Here is a 20,015-nt window from a genome sequence, read left to right on the forward strand (position 1 = left end):
AGCAGCCAGTGCTCTTAACTGCTGAGCTGAGCCATCTCTCCAGCCCCTCTTTCTTTTCTTTTCTTTTTTTTCCGTCTTTTTGAGACAGGGTCTCCCTGCAGCCCCAGCTGTCCTGGATTCACCATGGAGACCAGGCTGGCCTCGAACTCACAGAGATCCACCTGCCTCTGCCTCCCAAGTGCTGGAATTAAAGGCGTGCGCCACCACGCCCTGCTCTTTTTTTCTTTTTTTTAAAACATGGGTTCTAGGGGATTGAATTCAGGCCCTCATGAATTCCAACTTTAATGACTGATCCATCTCTCCAATTCTGGACCCTGCATATTCCGAAGGCCTTTCGAGTCTCCTGCCTGCCACCAAGGAAGAGGACTGTTCCTAAGCTTTCTGCCTAACTGACTTGGAGACTGCTTTGGACAGAGTATAGCTTTCTGTCACACGCAGAAATCAACCAGCTGCAGAGCGAGCAACAGGAGGTGACAGGATGCTTGCCACCGTGTCACTGACTTTGTAAGCACCCCCTCAAAACTGTGGCCAAGGCTAGTTATTTCCTGAGCTAAGGCCAGCCTGAGAACTTGGGGGCACTGCCAAAGCCCCTACAGCCCCTAAGCCTGGCCTCTATTGCCAGAGCCACACAGGAAAGTGGTTTATTCTTTAAATGAAGGTTCAGTAAACAATCAAGGGGCCCATTATTTGCTCAGCAGTGGGCTAGCTGGAGAGCTGGATCTGGGCATTCACTTTAAAGAAACTGGAATGCTTAGGGGAGAGAAGACACACTGCTTTTTAAAAGTTGAATCACATGAGATGTCACTCAAAGCTGTAGGTAAGTAAACGCCAAACACCCTCGTGGAGGAAGGAGCTTTCAGGGGGTGGTTTGCAATGGCCAGAGAAAGGAAGGCATTGTGATGTAGCAGGGAGAGAGCCTGGGCTTTGGAGCTGGGAAGACTGGGAGCTGGTTTACATGCACTGAGGGAAGAAAGCCAGCTCCTCCCCACCCCACCCCTACTAGACCTTAGCTTCCTTTAGCTAGAAGGCCTGTGAGGGCACCTGCCTGGAGGGAATTGTCCCAGGTTGGCTACACTAACAAGCACTCAGTCAATGTTTGAATTTGGTTTGCTTTTTTTTTTAAAGTACATCTTAGGGCTGGGGCTGTAGCTCAGTTGATAGAGCGCTTCGCTTGCCTTACATGCACAAAGTCCTGGGTTCAATCCTTAGTGCTGGCAAATACCTGTAATCCCAGCACTAGGGAGGTGGAGGCAGATCAGAAGCACACTCAGCTGAGGGTTATCCTGAGCTACATAGGGAGTTTGAAGCCAGCCTGGGCTACATGAAATCCCACCGCCTGAGGATCAAACCCAGGGCTTCATGCAAGCTGGGCAAACACTCTACAGAACTACACTCCCAGTCCTCTCAGACATACCTTGGCATAACAGATCACAGACTAACACGGGACTTTCATTTTCACCCTGTGCACGTATTGTTTCATAAGCATTTCCCACATCATTAAAAAATTGTCACAAACATCATTTGCAACATCCCACATTGAATTTCATACACATAACAAAATCTTCTCAACTACTCTAACAGTGGACATTTAGGGCTGCTCAAACCATTATTATGATTATGATTATTATTATCATAATTGTTAACAATAATCCCATGAAGAGCTTTGTGGCACAAATGCTTTTTTCTGAGGCCATGTACCTATAGGTGGAATTACTATTCTGGAAAGGTTCCTGCTGCATACAAAATACTTTCCACTGAGGCTGTTCAAACACACACACACACACACACACACACACACACACACACACACACTCACACACACACACACACTCACACACACACACACACTCACACACACACACACACTCACACACACACACACACTCACACACACACACACACTCACACACACACACACACTCACACACACACACACACTCACACACACACACACACTCACACACACACACACACTCACACACACACACACACTCACACACACACACACACTCACACACACACACACACTCACACACACACACACACACACACACACACACACACACACACACACTCCCATCAGTGACAAGTGAGAGACAGCTGGTCTTTTCAAATCCACAGGCCAAATATTATCTTTGAAAGAAAAAAAAAATTCTTTTTTTTGGGTCCTAATTTGATAGTCACTAAATAGCACTTCATTGTCCTTTATCTACTTCCTCCAGCGCATACTCTTCACAGAACCTAAAAAGGCTTCTACAGATCACAGAAGGATGCCTTCTTTTGTCTGCCAACAATCAACAAATATTAATTATGCAAGTCATTTTACTTTGAATGTACTCCTATCCTTTAGGGACAGGTTCGGAAGATTCCCCTTCTCCCGCTTTAGTCTTTATGAACACCGGAGGTTCAGTACCGCGAACTGGATTCGGCTATCCACCCTGAACAGCAGCGATCTTTAACCAGTCTAACATTCTAGTCCAACGGCTCCCCTGCCTGTCCTAACTAGTTTATGGACAGAAGTGCGTCTTAAGTTTTATGAATGATAGGAAGGAGGCGGAAAGGTGCTTATGAAAGTTCTCCTGTTCTAACTTGGCAGTTTTTGAGGGTTCTACCTCTTGATTCCAATATTTCTTGGACCTTCTAAAGTGCAAAGTGGAAAGAGGACCTTGACTGACTGAGAAGGGTGCCTGGCCACATAGGGAAATGGTGCATACTTTGCGGAGAAAGAGTTCCCAGACTACAGGCTACCTCCCAGGCACCTCTAAACCATGAGGTCTCACTATATTAAAAATAGTTGCAGGTGCATTATAGTTCAGATTGTAGAGTGCTTGCCTAGCATGCACGAAGTCCTGGTTTCCAGCCCCAGAACTACACAAAGTGGGTTTAGTGGTGCCTGCCTGTGATTCCCGCACTAGGGAAGTGCAGGCAGGGGTATCAGAAGCTCCGATCAGATCTGCTACACAGGGAGTTGGAGGCCAGCCTGGACTACATGAGAAATTGTCTCAAAAGGCGAGGGGAGCGGAGAGTGTAAGAGTTCAGGGTACAATCTAGGCCAGTCTTCTCCTCGGGAACATCCCAGTATGGGGGTGTCTGGGATCTCCATTGCGTGGCAACCCATGTACCCGCTGGCTGACGCCACCTCGCAGGCCAGAGCCTTAGCTCCTGTGGTCCCTCACCCGCAGACCGTTGGTTCTTGCCCCTCCCTCGCTCGCTCCCCACCCCACCCAGGCTCGGCAATGGCGGGAAGTGGCGCGGGGCTGGGACGCTGTCTGACCGCCCACTGCAACCGCAGCCTGTCTGGGATTCTAAGCGTCCAATCTCCGCCGACCCAGCTCTTCACCCAGATTTCCCATCGATACTGGAACGTCGTGCTCGTCACAAAACCTAAAAGACGCCAGATAGAGGCGTAAGGGGAGATTTGGGCTCACTCCGGTCGGGAGTCCGGTACTATTCTTTGCGGCTGGTCTCCCCGAGCCTGTGGAGCGCGTGCAAGGCTGAGCCGGGATCACAGCTAAAACCCGGGCTCCTAGAACGGCGCGTGGATTAAAGCTAACCCTCCGTAATTAACCAGATGCATCTCTATAAGCATAGAACATATATGAAATGAGAAGGAACGAGTGCGTCTTTGCCAGTCCCTTGGGCTCGGTTACACAAAGTCCTAGTCGCTAAATTCCTCTTTCTAATAAAGCACACTTTAATAATTTTACCAAAAAAGTACATCCACGAACTGGTTACCACTATTATGACTTTCTTCCTGAGATCTACTTCTCGATCGGTCTGCTCATCTACACCAGACCCTTATGTCATTACTGTGAACGTGCAGTTACACAAACTTGTGCCCCTTGGCTTTTTTATCTCGTGCGTGAATCTGCTGAGTCCCCTGGGAATGGAGTCAGCTCCTGGCCCCGCTTCCAACATTGCAGCCAACTGGTTAGGTTACTCAGCCAAGTCACCCACCACCACCCCTCCAGCCTCGGTCTCCATCTGAAGCACCCCCAGGTCTGGAATTCCATCCACGTGGACAAGGGTGGATGCACCACTTAGAGAAGCGTCCTTGCCTCGTGCTTTCCACCTCGGTTCTGGGGCATCCCGCTCTCCCCAACTTCGGGAACACTGTCCGCCGGGCTCGGGACCCACAACGTGACCCACAGCTGAACAGCAGCGGCTGGCGGACTTCTCCAGCCCTGCACCCTGCACCGGCCCCGCCTTCCTCCTCCCCGCCCCGCCCGAGCTGCGCATGCGCCGCCTCGCGAGCGTGTTTTTATAAAAGTCGGGTTTGGGCCAGAAACTTCAATTTGTGTTGCCTGCTGCAGCAGGTAGCAGTTGCCGTCTGCAGTGTTTAGTAGTCCGGTAGCAACCGTGGTTGGAGAGCGAGTTCTTACCATGGAAGGAATCAATGTAAGTGTAAGTCCAGTTGCATCCTTCTTTTAACGTACAAACGCGTGAATTTAGAGGGCAGGTCCAGCGTCCAGAATCGACTTGGGGGTGCCAGGGCCACAAAGAAGGGGCACGGGAAGAACTTTCTCCCGGGCTTAGTGGGAGACTATAGGGGGAGGAGGATAGGAATCTTTTTTTTTTTTTTAACTCGTGTGAGTAGAGAAGAATACTTTTGGATCAAGCTTTTCTGCCGCTGCTTGTGAGTCCCGCGCTTGCGCTAGCTTGCACGCTGTTTGCAAACGTCCGATTCTGTGCACGCATGTAGAAAAGGCCCGCGCTCAGCTGGGGGACTCAGACGATAAGTCTCCTTCTGAGAGTGGTGTTTCTTGGAGCAAGTTTCTTTATGGAAATTCAGAGACTGAGGTCGTCACGCACGCCTGGGCACAACACTGCAATTAGTTAACCTCGAGCAGAAGCGCCTTGAAGCTTTCTTGAAGTTGGGAGTGGCTTTGCTAAACTTCGTGCTGCGAACCGAGGTGTGCCAGTCCTGGGCGAGAAAAATGAGCAGACTCCCGGCTTGCCAGGGTGGGGTCTGAACGGTGGAGGCAGTCTGGAGGCAAGCGAGCGTAGCCCGCGTGCTTTGGGATGGAGTGGCTCCGCTTGCGGGCGTCTGAAGCGCACTAGTTCTCCCCAGTGGCCCGCAACGTGGGCACTGGTTTTAGGATTGCGTATGGGAGGAAAAAGGCATAAACATGCACCATACAGCTGCTGGCCCAGAGGTGTGCTCGGCGGGGTCGGGGCTGGAGACAGGAGGGCGTGTTGGGACAGCACCTGGGCTGTGCCTGATCGCCCTGGGGAAGATGAGCAGGTGCAAGCCGGGAGACCGTTTGGCTCTGCGAGCCCCAATGCAGCGTTTAACCGTCGGTGGTTTCCTGAGCCTTTTGAAACCCCCTCGCTTACGGAGGTTTTTTTTTTTTTTTCTCTCTCTCTCTCTCGTTTCCTCCCGCGGCGCGCAATTCAAAGGCGCTCGCGCTGGAGCCGCCGAATCTGCCGCCTGCACCTCAAGAGATGAGCCTGGCGTGCGGCCCAGGAGGAACCCCTGGAACCGCTGCCGGCTCGCGGTGGGCCTGGGTATGGTAGGCAGCGGCTCCATCCCTGAGCTGGGGGACTCGGTCTTCGGGGGTGCGTATAGCCTGGACCCTTCCAGCTGCCCACTTCGGACTCCAGTTGCTGGATCGATTGCAGGATGGGAAGCGACAGGGAGAGTGAGGAAGTGAAACACTGGGCGAGGACCACGGGGTGCAGACCCCGTGACCTTCCCCACCCAGGACAATGTGACTCTTCTAACGTCCCAGATGTACCCAGTGGTAAACATGGGGGTGGCAAGAGAGACCCACGTCCTGAAGGAGCGCCCCTTGGGGTAGGAGAATACTATTTGCTCGTTTCTAATACTCCCAGTGCCCCCCAAGTCCCCAAAGCCCTAACTTTATTCCTCTCTGTGTCCCCCACTAGGTGTGTCTTGAAACAATGGTTTGTGTTTAGACAAGCGTGTTTGCTCCCCTTAGAAGAGTTAAGAGTCTTTGGGGGTGCCCTCCCAGCCCATACTTTGTCCTCCTCTCCCTTCTTTGGCTAATCTTATACAAAAACTTAATCCCATCTCTTCCCCCAGCACAGATTCTAGCCCCACATCGCCTCCATCCCACTCCCCTGGAAGTGACTTCTTTGTGTGAATGGAGTTTTGATGTTGGTTTGTTTTGTTTTGGTTTGGTTTTGCCAGCTTTTTTTTTCTAATTCTTTTTTTTTCCCTAGTGGGCGGGGGCAGGAGAATTAGCCAAGATGTGACTTTGAAACTCAGAATCTCTGGGTCCTTTTGTTCTAAACAAAGGCTCTCCTAATTGGTTGCACTAAAGAGGGATATTAGGAAGTGACTGTGGGGGAAGATGGAGAGAATAGTTGCTTGTAGAATTCTGTTACAATTCTCCTGGGCCTTTTCCCGCCCTTTGGAGTTTCCTGAAAAGGGCTGGGTTCTAAAACAACAATAAATTGCTAGTTTTTCAGGCACCAGAAACACTTTCTAAATCCTGGGAAATGCTTGCTGACTTTGAAAATGAACTGTTTGCCCATTTCTTTTGCAGATGTACACTTCTGATAACTACTCAGAAGAACTGGGGTCTGGAGACTATGACTCCATGAAGGAACCGTGCTTCCGAGAGGATAATGCCCATTTTAACCGGATCTTCCTGCCGACAATCTACTTCATCATCTTCTTCACTGGCATAGTGGGCAATGGATTGGTAATCCTGGTCATGGGTTACCAAAAGAAGCTAAGAAGCATGACTGACAAGTACAGGCTGCACCTGTCGGTAGCTGACCTCCTCTTCGTCGTCACACTTCCCTTCTGGGCAGTTGATGCCATGGCTAACTGGTACTTTGGGAAATTTCTGTGTAAGGCAGTCCATGTCATCTACACTGTCAACCTCTATAGCAGTGTCCTCATTCTGGCCTTCATCAGTCTTGACCGGTACTTGGCAATTGTCCATGCCACCAATAGTCAGAGGCCAAGGAAGTTGCTGGCTGAAAAGGCAGTCTACGTGGGTGTCTGGATCCCTGCTCTCCTGCTGACTATTCCTGATTTCATCTTTGCGGATGTCAAAGAGGCAGAGGGGAAGTACATCTGCGACCGCTTTTACCCTAATGACCTGTGGGTGGTGGTGTTCCAGTTCCAGCACATCATGGTCGGCCTCATTCTGCCAGGCATCGTCATCTTGTCTTGCTACTGCATTATCATCTCCAAGCTGTCACACTCCAAGGGCCACCAGAAGCGCAAAGCCCTCAAGACCACAGTCATTCTCATTCTGGCTTTCTTTGCCTGCTGGCTGCCGTATTACGTGGGAATCAGCATCGACTCCTTCATCCTTCTAGAGGTCATCAAGCAAGGGTGTGAGTTTGAGAGCATTGTGCACATGTGGATCTCCATCACTGAGGCCCTGGCCTTCTTCCACTGTTGCCTGAACCCTATCCTTTATGCCTTCCTTGGAGCCAAATTCAAGACCTCTGCCCAGCATGCACTCACTTCCGTGAGCAGAGGCTCCAGCCTCAAGATCCTCTCCAAAGGAAAGCGGGGTGGACACTCTTCTGTCTCAACGGAGTCAGAGTCTTCAAGTTTTCATTCCAGCTAACACACATACATAAAAGACTATATATGATGAAGAACATTTCTTTAAGTTACACGTTTTTCAGATGTAAAAGACTGACTGATCTTGTACAGTTTTTTATTGACTGTTGGAGTTTATGTTTCTTTAGTTTTGTGAGGTTTAATTGACTTAATTTATATAAATATTGTGGGGGTTTTTTTGTTTGTTTGTTTCATGTGAATGAGTGTCTAGGCAGGACCTGTGGCCAGGTTCTTAGTTGCTGTGTGTCTGTTTGTAGAGGAAGGAACTGAACATTCCAAAATGTGTGGTGAATCACCTAAAGCTAGAAGCAATCCTCAGCTGTTGCTGCATAATCTCTCCATTCCAGAGGAGCACCCCCATCCCTGTTTTTATGTTGTTTTTGTTACAGTGTGTGATTTTTCTATAGAAGATGGCACTTAGAACCAAAGCCTGAAGTGGTATAGAAATATTGATGTTCCAGTTTTCAAGAGTGGATTGATTTCAGCACCTACAATGTACAGTCTTGTATTGTTAATAAAAGTCCATGATAAACTTACTTAGTCTTATGTTATATTTTGATTCTATTGGCTGTCAGTAATAATATGTTTGGAAAACTGGAATAATGGATACATTTATGCCATACCAGATAGTCTCATGTGTGTGTGTGTGTGTGTGTGTGTCTCTGTGTGTCTGTGTCTGTGTCTGTATCTGTGTGACTGTGTGTGCAGGTACATGTGTGCACATGCATTTAGAGGTCAGGCCTACTTCAGATGTTGCTCCTTGGGTGCCATTCCATCTTGGTTTTTGAGACAGGGTCTCTCACAGTGGCCTGGAACTCACTAAGCATGCTAGGTTGGCTAGCCGGGGAGCCCCAAGGATCTGCCTGTCACTATCTCTTCAGTCCAAGATTGCAAACTGGCACCACCATGCACAGCTTTTTATGAGGGTTCTGGGGGGTCAAACTTGGGTCTGCACGCTTAAGCAACAATCACGTTACCCACTGAGCTATCTCTCCAGCCCCGCCTAGATATTTTATAATATTTCACTTCACTTTTATCCTAACGGCTGCACTTTCTGCTCCTGAGAATCCAACTTGGGTCCTCATATGATATTTTACTTAATCTTTTTCTATTAACATTTGTAGAGCAGGGAACTACAGCACAGAAAGAGCCTAAGTAACTTGGTTGAAGGCATGTTAGCAAGCCACAGAGCCAGTTTTTCAAACCGGGTGTCAAGAATGTGCAGCTTTAACTAAGCCACTTTCGACTAATGGAAGCTTAGGAATGTCTACAGTACCCATTCTCATGAAATAGTCTTTCAGAAGGACCTGTGTAAAGCAGGAAAGACACACAGTAGTGTCTGCATGTCCCTGCTTTTCTCCATTCAGTCCGGGTGGATGCCATGCTAAGCACTGTTTCATCCACTGTAGATATCATCTCTCTGTTTCATGGGGGTGGGGACCAAAGCTCAGAGTTGCTCTGTTACTTGCATTTCAACAGACACAACCCAGAACCGATGCCATTTATCCATCTTACTCACTATTGTCCCCCAGAACACCTGGTCCAATGTCAACTGAATTGTTACTGAACACAAGACCAAAAGTGAATGTTTTCTTCACAAAATTAGCCTTACCTAAAATACCCCCTTGCCATATCGTCTATGCAAATCTCAACACTTTTATTCTGGCTATTATAATACTTAGCACCCCCTGAAGGGCTCAGCTAAAGCAGCTAAAAATTCAAACTCAAAGATCAACTGAAGCAAGCTCTCCATTGCCTGATTTTGCACAAATTTTAGAGCCTTATGTAACACCCCAGAGCTATCGACACTATCATTGTGCAAGCTCTTGAGTAAATTTCAGCTCTGGTCTCCATTTAAAGATAACTATAGTGGCCCTACCTCCCACACTTTGGAACACCGGAGTGAACTCAGATAGTAAATGGGATATAATTTAGACAATATTTGGTCTACTTTTAGTAATTGTTTCTGGCACAGAAAATCCACTTTGTAAGGAAAAATTGCAATGCCTTATCTTCCTAAGGCAAATCACATTTGTTTGAGACAAATTATAGATCCTGTGAAGGGAAATAATTTAATTACTTAAAATAGAATCTAATTTAGCTGTACATTTTTTGCAGCAGCCTATGGATCTAGGATAATTTCAGACTGGTGTTCCTATTCCACTCCAAGACACAATTGGATTTTCTGTAGGAAATTATCTTGAGGTTTCTTGCTTTCCTCTGGGAAGTCTAATTGGATCACGCTTCATTTAGACATAGTTGTAGATGTGCTTTCTGGAAGGCTTGGTCTTAAAGCCGTGACCATTGTAGCAGGCTTCACTTGAACCTGCTCTATAAATATTTATTCGCTGGGAAACAATAGATGAAATCTTTGGAAGGAATTCTTTTTCTTCTCTCATCTTGGCTTGAAACCTCCTCACCCCAGATTCCTCTCCTTTGCCTTGGAGCTGCAACAAAAGGAACTTACCGAAACAAAATTCCCAGTGTCACCAGTCTTAATGGATATTTCATTCTCCCTGAGAACAAAGACAGATAGCTCTTTTTCAAACCAGAAAAGAAAAAGGGGGTTTAAAAAGTCTTTGCTCCCTCCCTGCTCCAGAAGGGTGTCCCTACCCCCAGTCACTCTTTGTCATGATGAGACCCGCCCCAAAGCCTTCCCTGTATCCTGGTTTGTCTAGCAATTCGAGGAAACCAGTCTGCTGGCCAGCCCTGCATGAAGTAACTGATTGTTCCCTGGCCTCTTCCCCCATGAATGACGCCCTTGAAGGTCAGTAATGTAGCCACAGTTATATAATGGAAGCTAAAATATTTAAATTGTATGCATGCTGTCTATAATGGCACAAATATGACATTTGACTTAGGAATGACATTAAATCTCTTAACTGGGCAGAAACCTAGATGGTTTTTGTCTAGCAAAGCTTTTGTGTCGCTAAAATGCCACTGGGAAATCTATCACACCACCCTGTAGGCTTCCCAGCCCTCTTTTATGGTTACATTTGAGTGAACAGGATCTTCCACGTATCACTTTTGGGAGAAGACAGGCTTTGTTTTAATAACCGAACAAAGTGTCTTTGGGTCTCTTCTGATTGTTAGATTCTAAATAAAAGATCTACAAACAATTGAACATTGTAGTTTAAATGTAAAAAGCCAGGATGGCCTTTCCAAGAGCACAATCCAAGAGAAACTGCAGTACTCTGGGGAAAAAGTAATGGAAATTATGAATTTTAAAAGTAGTGGTCTTCAACTGGGGGCCATGTCCTCCTCCCAGGAGCATTTGGTAGGTCTAGAAACATTTGGGATGATCCTATTGGACAGGGTACAGGCAGGGAGCGTGGGATGGGCCTAGAGGCCAGAGATGCTGCTTCATAACCCTAGATGCTGCTTCATAACCCATAATGCTCACAAAATCCTTGCCACAAATAACTAGCTGATTCAGAATATCAGTGGTACTCCAACTTCAGAAACCCTTTTTAAGGGCCAAGGAGAAAGCACAGTCAGTAAAGTGCTTGCAAGGGGGTAGTTTGATCGCTAGAACTGACATTAAAAAAGAAACGGAATATGCCAGGCCTATGGTACATGCCTTTAATCCCAGCACTCAGAAGGCAGAGGCAGACGAATCTCTGTGAGATCGAGGCCAGCCTGGTCTACATAGTGAGTTCCAGGCCTGCTGGGAATACAGAGAGACCTTGTCTCAAAATAAGAACAGGGCTTAGTGGTATACAGCCTGCCAGGGAGAGGCAGGGACAGGCAGATCCCTGGGCCTTGATGGTCAGCCAGTCTAGCCTGCTTGGTAAGTGCCAGGCCTAAAAGAGACCATGTCTTTAAAAAAAAAAAAGATGGCAGGGCTGGAGAGATGGCTCAGTGATTAAGAGCACTGGCTGTTTTTGGAGAAGACCTGGATTCGAATCCAAGCACCCCATGGTAGCTAACAACTGTCCGAAACTCCAGTTCCGGGGATCTGACGGCCTCTTCTGTCCTCTGTGGGCATTGCATGACACAGGTGCACTTACCTACATGCAGGCAATACAGGCATACACATAAAGTAAAAATAAAAAATAGTAAATAAAATATTAAAAAAAAAGAGATGGCACCTGAGGAATAACAGAGCAAATGGTCAGCCTCACACACACACACACACATACATATATACATGTACCTGCACATTCACACACACATGCTCACAAAAGAATTCTTTTTTAAAGTTATAGTGCTTATGAAAATAAAAATATATACAATCAGTATAATTTTTATATAAATTTTTATTTTATTTGTTTGTGTGTGTGTATGTGTATGTGTTTGTAGGCATGTGTGTACCATGGCATACATGTGGAGGTCAGAGAACAACTTGCAGGAGTCAGTTCTCTCCCTCTAGCATGTGGGTCGTGGGGATTGAACTCAGGTTGTCAGGCTTGGCAGAAAGTGCCTTTACTTACTGAACCATCTGCTGGCCTGGCCTGTAACAAGTATAATTCTATAAAATAACACGAATCCATGAAGTGCTTGATAGCTCTGTCTGAAAGTTTCGCCCTATCAAAATTCATACATTGAAATTCTAGCCCCACGGGGGACGGCATTGAGGAGATGGGGTCATAAGAGCATGTTCTTCCTTATTGGGCTCAGAACCCTAGCCAGCCCCTTAGTCCATGTGAGGACACAGCACAAAGCTATCATCTATGCACCACAAAGAAGGCTCTCACTGGAAACTGCATCTGTTGGTGCCTTGATCTTCACCTTCCCAGCTTCCAGAGAAATAAATTTCTGTTGTTTATAAGTGGTCCAGCCTATATGTCATAACAGAAACTCAACAAAGACTACAGTTGGCCAGGATTCCAAGACCTCCCTTAGCCTCTTCTATTAGACTTCATTGCAATGCACTGGTGTCATTCCCACCTGCTCAACTCACACACTGCTCTCCGCCCTTAGTCTAATCACAGGCACTTCTTTTCCAGTGTTTTTTTCTCACTAGATAATGCTCAGGAGGCTCTCATTTCTTTTCTACTCCTTGACAACAGGCAGCACACGATGTGAGGACGATGCCCTTCAGAATACAATAACTGGTGAAGGGTGACCACTGAGGATCCTCTGATTCCCACCCAGTATCTGTCCCTCAAAGCCCACTCCTGACTCAATTTTGGAATACTTCCTGTTTTTCTCCTTTTATAAAATATAAAAATGAAGACAAGGGATGATGAGCCAGCCCATTCATCCATTGGCTGCCATTGATTCAGATTCATTTAAAATAATCCTATTAAGTCTGGCAATTTAAATCTAAACCCTCTGAAAAAAAAACCAAAAAAAAAAAACAACTTTTCAACTGAAAATGCAAGCTACCTACAGACCAAGTTGAGGAATTTGCAATGAGAAAAATCCACCAAGGGGAAAGAGTTTTTCAAAACCAAACAAACAAAGGTATTCAAGCAAACCATGCCAGGTGCTCGGTGTTTATCTGACAGAAGTGGTGCACAATTAAATTGATTTACATACTACAGTTCAACTAACCAGAACCCAACTCATCAACACTCTTCATTAAAGAAAATTACTTCCTCATATAGGACTCTGTCAGAAAGAAAGTCATACATATTGAGAGCTACTGAATCCCAGGTACACTCTTACTCAAGATTCATGAGCCCCACCAGTTAGATATTGCTAGCTTCATTTTCAGACAAGTTAGACTACAAATAAAAGGCTTTCTGCCAGGCATGGTGGCACTCGCTTTTAATCCCAGCTCTTGGGAGGCAGAGGCAGGCAGTTCACCGTGAGTTCAAGGCCAGCCTGGTCTACATAGTGAGTTCCAGGCCAATTGGGGCTACAGGGAGACCCTGTCTCAAAAAGACCAAACAGAAAAAAAAAGGCTCTTTCCAGTAGGTGCTGTGTAGATGACATTGATGCCTCCACATTCTGGGGCATATCTTCAAGTTCTCAGTGTACTCAGTCCAAGTATCCCCACCCCCATTTGTTTGTTTTGCAGTCAAGTCTCATGTAGCCCAGGCTAACCTTGAAATAGCCAAAGCTGATCACCACCTCCTGAGTGCTAGGATTACAGTATGTACCACCACATGCCATTTATGAGGTGCTGGGAATCCAATCAGGACTTCATGCATGCTAGGCAAGCACTCTACTAACTGAGCTATATCTTCAGCCCATCAACCTTCTCTGTCTTTACTATTTCCAAGTCCAGTCCTAGGTGATAACAGTTAAGTTACCACTTACCTCAACGTCATAGAACATACCACCAACGGAATTTGATTATTGCATCTCCACAGTTCTGCACACTAGGTGACCCATTGTCACATATTTAATGAATCCTAAAGGCAGTCTGACCCACAGTGAGCTCTTCCTACCGCTTCAGGAACATTGTTTTTTTTTGTTTTCTTGGTTGGTTGTTTTTTTTATTTTGGTCTTTTTGATACAGGGTCTCCCTGTAGCCCCAGCTGGCCTGGAACTCACTGTGTAGACCAGGCTAGCCTTGAACTCACAGATTTATCTGCCTGCCTCTGCCTCCCAAGTGCTGCGATTAAAGGCATGCACCACCACCACGCCCAGCTCACTTCAAGAACTTTGTTATGTGCTCTGATGTCAATCAGTATTCAAGGAAATAACCAAGAGGTCAAAAAGATATTTCATGGAGCTAGGTAGTGCATACATGTGATCCCAGCATGGGAGGTAAAGGCAATAAAACCAGGAGTTCAAGACCTTGTTTTAAAAAACAACAAAAAGAATTAAAAACAAAAGATAATTGATGCTCTTCAATACTCTTCCAAGTTAAACCAATAAACACTCACCTGGATTTACTTTTTAAAGCAACAAATAGACATCAACATTTTAGAAAGATTTTCACTATTGATTCTTAAAATAAAATGGGCTTCAAGTTAACCCCGTACACTGCCTGGCATATAGTAGGAACTCAATGTTGTTTTGGTCAATGAGCAAATAAATGAATGAACATTTTTCCCTCCCGAGAGCACACCATTCTCTAAGCACCTGATTGATGTCTGTGTGATTTGACTTCCTCCATTGTTCATCTCCTCTAATCATTCACTTATTGAGACATCCATTGAACAACACTCTGGGCCACATCCCAGAGGTTTCAGTCCTGGACTGAACAAAAAGGAAGTGAGCTGAGCACCAGCATTCATCTCTTTTTCCTGTGATGCACTATGATCAACTGCCTTACCCTCTTGCCACCACGCCTTCCTGACCATGATAGACTGTACCTTTGGACTGTGGGCCAAATTAAACCTTTCCTTTCTTAAGTTGTTTGTCAAGTATTTTGTTACAGCAATGAGGAAAGCAACACATCAGTCATTCAATTTTCCTACTGCAGTCGACCCTCTGTTTCCTACCCACTAGACTACCAAGGAGGGAGATAGCCCTCCATATTCATGGAGCCCTCATCCACAGACTCAAACAACTGTAGATTTAAATTATTCAGACAAGCTGGTGAGATGGTTCTATGGGCAAAGGTGCTTGTTGCCAAGCCTGGCAATCTAAGTTCTATACCCAGGACCCACATTGTGGAAGAAAAGAACTGATTCCTGCAAAGTATCCTTTAACCTCGACACACAAGCTGTGGCACATATACACGGAGACAGACAGACAGACAGACAGACAAACAGACACACACACACACACACACACCATTTTTAGTTAACTAATGCAATAAAAATAAAATATTCAGAGGAAAAAACTTGCATTGCATTGAATATTTACAGATAACCACCATTTACACAGCATTTATATTACATGATATATTGTAAGGAATCTAGAGATAATCTCCAGTATAAAGGAAAGTGCATGTAGGCTAAGTATAGGTACTATATCAATTTATATAAGAGACTCCAGTATCCACGGATCTAGATATCCACAGAGGGTCCTGAAGCCAAACTCTGCTATACCAAGGGGCAACTATGCCTACTACCCTCTCAGTCTTCTGCTCACTTCCTAGCGTACAGGGATGGATCCAGTCTAGCAAGGTAGATGAGATACCCTGATCACAATCCTGTCTTCCTTCCTGCTTCACCAGCCCGGGGAATCTAGTCATGTCATGAAGATAAGAGCAGGAATTCTGCCAAATCCTAGGATATGGGAGTGAGTTCTGAAGGCAGTTTTTCAGTCTTCTGTCCATAGGAGACAACTTGTTAGGCCCCTGGGATTGGAGAAGGAAATGGAGCCCTCACTCCATTGTCTGAGTGAGCTTTTCCATCTTAAATTCTTAACACATGAAGTCTGGGACATGTAAGCTCACACAAACAAAAGGCTTTGGGAAAGCGAAAAGCAGCTTTGTGTACAACACCATTATTCCTTTTTAACCTTTTTTTTTTTTTTTTGTCTTTTTGAGACAGGGTCTCCCTGTAGCCCCAGCTGTCCTGGAACTCACTATGTAGACCAGGCTGGCCTCAAACTCACAAAGATCCACCTGCCTCTGCTTCCCGAGTGCTGGGATTAAAGGCGTGCGCTACCACACCCAGCTCCTTTTTAAATTTTAAAATGAATTTGACTTAACTAATTTCACATCTTATGTGCTGAGACCTTTACAATTTAACATAATTAATACAACCGGATTTCATAAAACTGTGCCACTGTTGGCTGAAATTATGTAAAGTTGCTGCAGTTGTTTAGAATTTGATGTGTCCAGAGTCAGAAAAGTGGATGTGAATCCCACTGTGGTCTTCTTTTTCTTCCAAGTAAGACTAAATCTATTTAATATTCTAGTTAAAAAATTATTGTAGGGGCTGGAGAGATGGCTCAGTAGTTAAGAACACTGATTGTTCTTGCAGAAGACCGGGGTTTGAATCCCAGCACCTACATGGCAGCTAACAACTCTCTGTAACTCCAGTTCCAGGGGATCCAACAGCCTCTTCTGTTCTCTGTGGGCATTGCACAACATGGGTGTACTTACCTACATGAAAGCAATACATGCATACATAAAAAATAAAAATAATAAAATAAAATGTAACTGGGGAGATGGCTCAGCAGTTACAAACACTAGTTGTTTATCCAGAGGACCCAGGTTCAGTTCCCAGCACCCACATGGTGGCTAATGACTATTCTAACTCCAGTTCCAGAGAATCTATCACCCTCTTCTGACCTCCACGGGCACTGCATGCATGGGCAAAACATGCAGGCAAAACACTCATGTGCATAAAAATTAATAAAATATTTAAAAAATAAGTCTGTACTTTTTGTAAAAACTACAAAAGAATTGGAGATTTCTTTTTTAAAAGATTTATTTTATTATTTTTATTTTTGTGGAGGGATGGAAGATGTCACATACATGTAGGTGCCCCCAGAGGCCAGAAATGGGTATTAGATCCCCTAGAGCTGGGGTTACAGGTTTATAGGTTGTTATGAGCTTTCTGATTTGGGTGCTTGGAACCAAACTCTGGATCTCTGCTAGAGCAATAAATGTTCTTAACCTCTGAGACTTCTCTCTACCACTTCCCCTCCCTTTGTTAATACAGTCTCTTGTAGCCTAAGTGGCTCGAGCTTACTATGTAGTCAAGGAAGATCTTGGACTCTGAATCCTCCAGCTTCCACCTGGATATTGCTAGGGTTACATGTGTGCACAACTACTCCTGGTTTATGGAGTGCTAGAAACCAAACCCAGGACTTCATGCATGCTAGGCAAGTACTCTACCAACTGACCTACATCCCTAGTCCCAAATTTACAGATTTTTGACATACTAACACCAAGTAATAACTGGCTGTGGTGGTGCATGTCTGTAATCCCAGTACTTGGGAGGTAAAAGCAGTAAGACCAAGGGTTCAAGGCCAGTCCTGGCTACATAGCAAGTTGGGAGGCCTAAAAGAATAAACAAAAGAGAAGCTGGAGAGGTTGCTCAGTAGTTAAGAGCACTGGGTGCTCTTGCAGAGGACCCGGGCTTGGTTCCCAACACCCACATGACAGTTAACAACCAGCCTTAACTCCAGTTCCAGGAGATCTGATACCTTCTTCTGACCTCTGCACGCACATGGTATACTTACATACAAGCAGGCAAAACACCCATACACATAGAATAAAATTAATAAATCAAAAATTTAAATAAAAAGAAGGAAGGAAGGAAGGAAGGAAGGAAGGAAGGAAGGAAGGAAGGAAGGAAGGAAGGAAGGAAAGAGGGAAAGTTGATTCATATCTACTTTCGACAGCACTACTTTGGGAGATGAGCACAGTAGAGCCGCACAAAGGTGAATACAAATCAGTCCTATTATACCACATCTTTCTTCCTGTAGACAAAGAGAAGTGAAAAGGGAGAAGACTAGCTGAGGTCTAATAATTAATAAATAAATAAGTGCAGAATTTAAAATACCTGGGACTGGAGACACACTCAGTGGTTAAAAGCATTGGTTGCTCTTGCAAAGGACCTGGGTTCAATTCCCAGCACCCACATGGTGGCTAACAACCATCCATAACTCCAGCTTCAGGGGAATCTGATACCATCTTCTTACCTCTGTAGAAATTGCATGACACAAGTAAACTTACATACATGCAGACAATACACTCATACACAGAAAACAAAAATAATAAATAAATAATGTAAAAAGAAGTTAAATACTTAGCACCAGCATATTCTACCACCAATACTGCAGTGAAAAGATACCAAAAATTCCTATTTTTAAATAACTTAGGAAGATGATTATGACTCATCTCTTTTTAAATTTGTTTTTATTGAATTTTTGTGTATTTTATACAGAATATCTCAAACAATCTTAATCATCTTTATACCCTCATCCCCACTGGCACCCTCCCATACACCCACACACAGGAACCCATATACTCTGTCATTCATGTTAAGGCCCAATGTGTTAAGTCTGTGTCCCCAGACATTGCCCAGTACAAGTCCATCAACTGAGGTGTAGTTGTGGCTCAACTCTTATACTGTACTTTGAGGGCTATGGCTGAGCCAACCAACCCAATGGGTAGTTTGTGCATATGGTGGCTTACATTACTCTAGGTAGATTTTTCTCCAAAAGGAAGACATATAAAATATTAAGACTAGGGCTTGAAAGATGGTTCAGTGGTTAAGAACACTGACTGTTTTTGCAGAAGACCCAGGTTTGAATCCCAGCACCCACATGGCAGCTAGCAACCGTCCATAACTCTAGTCCCAGGGAATCCAACCCCCTCTTCTGACCTCCATGAACATTTCACAGCACAGGTGTACTTAAAAAATATTAAAAATATATATATTTAAAATATTAAGACTGAGAACTATAAAACTATAGCATGCCCACAAAAACAGTGTCTCCCAGGGCAAGTGGGATGACTCAGCTAGTAAAGGTGTTTGCCACCAAGCCTGACCACCTGGGTTCAGTCCCCAGGACCCATATGATAGAAGGAGAGAACCGACTCCCACAAGTTGTCCTCTGACCTCCACATGTGCACCATGACATGCTTGTATACACATACACACACGCACACACAAAACAAAATTTTTAAATGTAATTTAAAAAATGCCTACTTCCTCATTGTGACATACTATCCAACTTTTAAATCCTGTTTTTTTTAAATGAACACAATCATGTCATTATAACACAGGCAGTCTCCTCCCTCATTATAAGATATCTGAAGTGGAGCTATTGTTTCTTCCCCTGAACTTTCAGGAGAAAGGCAATCAAAGTACTCTGGTTTGGGGTCAACTCTCGGTAGTGAGGATTTTAGTTGTAAAGAATTCCATCCACATAACCTATCCAGAGATCAAACAGCTCCCTGGGGGCATCTTTAAAGGAATGTTAGACATGTGTTCTATGGATGCAAGCATCATGTCTTTTGTTGTGTTTGTAGCTGTATTTCAAGTGTCTAGATTGGAGTGCCCAACTTTTTCAGTGAAGAGGCAGGTAATACATATTTAGTTTCCATGGACATGCAGTTTTATTATAATTATTCAACTCTGCTTTGTGACATGAAAATATCTACAGATGACACATAAGTGACTGAGTGTGACCCTGTTCCAGTAAAACCTTATTTGTGGAAACTGAAATTTCAGTTTCATAGAATTTTCACACCATAAAATATTTGTCTTTTGATTTTTTTTTCATTACCAATTTAAAATTATAAAACTGGAGCTGGGAAGACGGCTCAGTGGTAAAGTGCTTGCTGCACAAGCATAAGGACCATGAGTCTGCATCCCTAGCACCCAGGTTAAAAGTCAAGTACTGTGGCATGAGCCCAGGACTACAGCACTAGGAGGCAGACAACAAAAGCTCGCTTGGCTTGCTGCCTCCAGCCAGCCTAGCTAATCCATGAGCTCCAGGTTCAGTGAGGGAGCCTGTCTCAAAAAATAAGATGAAAAGCAATAAAAGAAGACACCTGACATCGAGTCTACCTGTGTCCTCTGCATCACAAGCATGGGCACATGCACTCACACATGCACATGTGCATGCACACAAATTAATCAATTAATAGACTGACTGATGATTTTTTTTAATGTGGAAAACATTCTTTGTTCCTAGGCTACAGGAAGCA

The 20,015-nt window shown here is 44.9% G+C and overlaps 1 protein-coding gene across 4 annotated transcripts; it reads left to right on the forward strand.

Annotated features, from left to right (window-relative positions):
• The first annotated feature begins 4,271 nt into the window (after nt 1–4,271).
• On the forward strand, nt 4,272–8,088 carry Cxcr4 (C-X-C motif chemokine receptor 4). Of its 4 annotated transcripts, none has more exons than XM_029563812.1 (3): nt 4,290–4,398; nt 5,401–5,797; nt 6,513–8,088. In XM_029563812.1, the coding sequence occupies exons 2-3, from the start codon at nt 5,624–5,626 to the stop codon at nt 7,554–7,556; spliced, it is 1,218 nt and encodes a 405-aa protein (XP_029419672.1). In that variant the 5' UTR covers nt 4,290–4,398; nt 5,401–5,623; the 3' UTR covers nt 7,557–8,088. The 4 variants fall into 4 exon arrangements, with proteins under 4 accessions (XP_008831876.1, XP_008831877.1, XP_029419672.1 ...); XM_029563813.1 differs by having other exon boundaries at nt 4,322–4,404; XM_008833654.3 differs by lacking the exon at nt 5,401–5,797 and having other exon boundaries at nt 4,272–4,404.
• The last annotated feature ends 11,927 nt before the right edge of the window (nt 8,089–20,015 follow it).

This window comes from Nannospalax galili, unplaced genomic scaffold (genome assembly GCF_000622305.1).
Source record: "Nannospalax galili isolate Female #2095 unplaced genomic scaffold, S.galili_v1.0 scaffold135, whole genome shotgun sequence".
NCBI lineage: Eukaryota > Metazoa > Chordata > Mammalia > Rodentia > Spalacidae > Nannospalax > Nannospalax galili.